A 2,164-nucleotide genomic window follows, 5' to 3' on the forward strand; every position below is an offset into this window, starting at 1 on the left:
AGCTTCCCATAAATATGATATGGGGGATATTCTACAAAATAACAATTAAAACTTACAACATCCATTAAAAGGAATTCCGAAGTTCACAATTTTTGAATAATAAAGTGCAATACTCACTTCTATGAATTGACGTCCGAATTCCCTATATTTGACCTAAAATTTGTGCGTTTACTTCCATGAGAAGATAAGTGCCACAGAGATAAAACTGGAGAGGAACACACACGGAAGAGCGACGTACGTCTTGTCACTGAAAACTAAACAAACAGACGTCATGTAAGGGCGACGGACGCATTTCAATTATTTTGAGAGATCGTGTAACATGCGAAAGTTGAAATATATTGATATCCATTTATATATATATATATATATATATATATATATATATATATATATATAAAATACATAAATATATCTATATATACACATAATACATGTATATATAAATAATATATATAACTGATACAGGGGTTGTGTGTGTGTTGTGTGTGCTGGTGTGTGTTGTGTGGTGTGTGTGTGTGGGGTGTGTGTGTGTGGGGTGCGTGTCTGTGTGTGTTGTGTTGTTGTGTGTGGGGTGTGTGTGTGTGTGTTCTTCTTCTTTTTGTTGTGTTTGTGTGTTCTCTCTCTCTCTCTTCTCTTGTCTCTGTCTGTTGTGTTGTCTCTCTGTCTCTCTTCTGGTCTTTGTCCGTCTGTCTTCTCTCTCTCTCGTTCTCTTTCGTTCATCTGTCTTTTCGTGCTCTTTTGCTTCTTTCTTGTCTTTGCTTTTGTGCTCTTCTTCTGCTCGTTCTTTCTCTCTCTCTCCTCTCCTCCTCGCTCTCTCTCTCCTCATCCTCTCTCTCTTCTCTCTCTCCTCTCTCTTCTTCTCTCTCTCTTCTCTCTCTCTCTCTCTCTCTCTCCTCTCTCTCTCTCTCTTCTCTCCCTCTCTCTCTCTCTCTCTCTCCTCTCTCTTTCTCTATCTCTCTCTCTCTCTCTCTCTCGAGAGAGCCGAGACACGCGCGTGCGCACACACACACACACACACACACACACACAGAGAGAGAGAGAGAGAGAGAGAGAGAGCGAGAGAGAGAAAAGAGGAGAGGAGTAGAGAGAGAGAGAGAGAGAGAGAGAGAGAGAGAGAGAGAGAGAGAGAGAGAGGAGGAGGGGAGAGAAAGGCTAGAGAGTGGTTGACAAAAAGGAAGCTTTTTCCAAGAAATAAATCTTAAAAGTGTACAGTACTAATACAGAGAAAAGTAATGATTTCCAGTCATAGCTTATGTAATATCAATAAGTAATCTATAAATGAGATTACCGATATATAGCCACGCACACAAGATTGCGACTAAATGAATGATAGAGAGAAATCCCCTCGTTCGCCTGAAGTAAAGTCGCGTGTTTTATTTTCCATTCTATTTAATTTTATCATTACTTCCTCTTTTTTTTAATCCCTCGAATCCACACTTCTCGAGTCAATTTAAGATCGCGTTCTTGAATCCCCGTGAATCCAGTCCGTCCTCCAAGCGCTTACAAAAACGGCGTTCTTGAATCCCCGTGAATCCGCTTTGCTTCGGCCGACAGTCGGGGCATCGGAGGCACAATGGCCACTCACGTTGCCGGCGTTTTTGACGAAAACCTCAGAAACTCGGTCAAGTCCTGCAAGGTCCTGGTGGTCGGCGCAGGTGGGATCGGCTGCGAGCTCCTGAAGAACCTGGTGCTGACGGGGTTCGAGGAGATCGACGTGGTAAGCGCGAGGAGGGGAGGCCAAGGGGCCGTGGCGCGTTGACATGTCGGTTCCCGCGTCGGTCGCTCGAGGTTCACGTCGGGTCATGTCGGGGCTCCGGGCCTCGCGTCCTCCGCTTCTGCCTTCTTTCCTTGGGTGTCTCGGGGAGGCGGCTTGTTGTAGGGGGAGGGAGGATCTGTGTCCACGCTAAGGGGGTCTGTACCGGAACAGGCGGAAGGAACCGTTACAGCGGGACCCAGGGAATACGGCAAATGATCATGACAATAAAAGCCAAAGGTTAGCAGCAAATTGTGTAAAACACACACTGCAGCTTTCGGAACGGTACTCGTAAATATGCGGCCTTTGTCTTGGAGAAATGCAATCATAACTGGAACTGACACGCAGAGGTAGGCCTACCTTCCGGGCCAGAGTCGGGCGGCGACTGCGTTTTTCTAGGCCTATGGAAAA

The 2,164-nt window shown here is 45.6% G+C and overlaps 1 protein-coding gene across 1 annotated transcript in view; it reads left to right on the forward strand.

Annotated features, from left to right (window-relative positions):
- Positions 1 to 1,530: 1,530 nt before the first annotated feature.
- Positions 1,531 to 2,164, forward strand: part of LOC119589814 (SUMO-activating enzyme subunit 2-like) — a 25,495-nt gene continuing 24,861 nt past the window's right edge. The window contains exon 1 of the mRNA XM_037938384.1: positions 1,531 to 1,717. Within this exon, the coding sequence (XP_037794312.1) occupies positions 1,574 to 1,717 (144 nt within the window). The 5' untranslated portion in view covers positions 1,531 to 1,573. The remainder of the gene's footprint in view (positions 1,718 to 2,164) is intronic.

This window comes from Penaeus monodon, chromosome 26 (assembly GCF_015228065.2).
Source record: "Penaeus monodon isolate SGIC_2016 chromosome 26, NSTDA_Pmon_1, whole genome shotgun sequence".
Lineage (NCBI taxonomy): Eukaryota > Metazoa > Arthropoda > Malacostraca > Decapoda > Penaeidae > Penaeus > Penaeus monodon.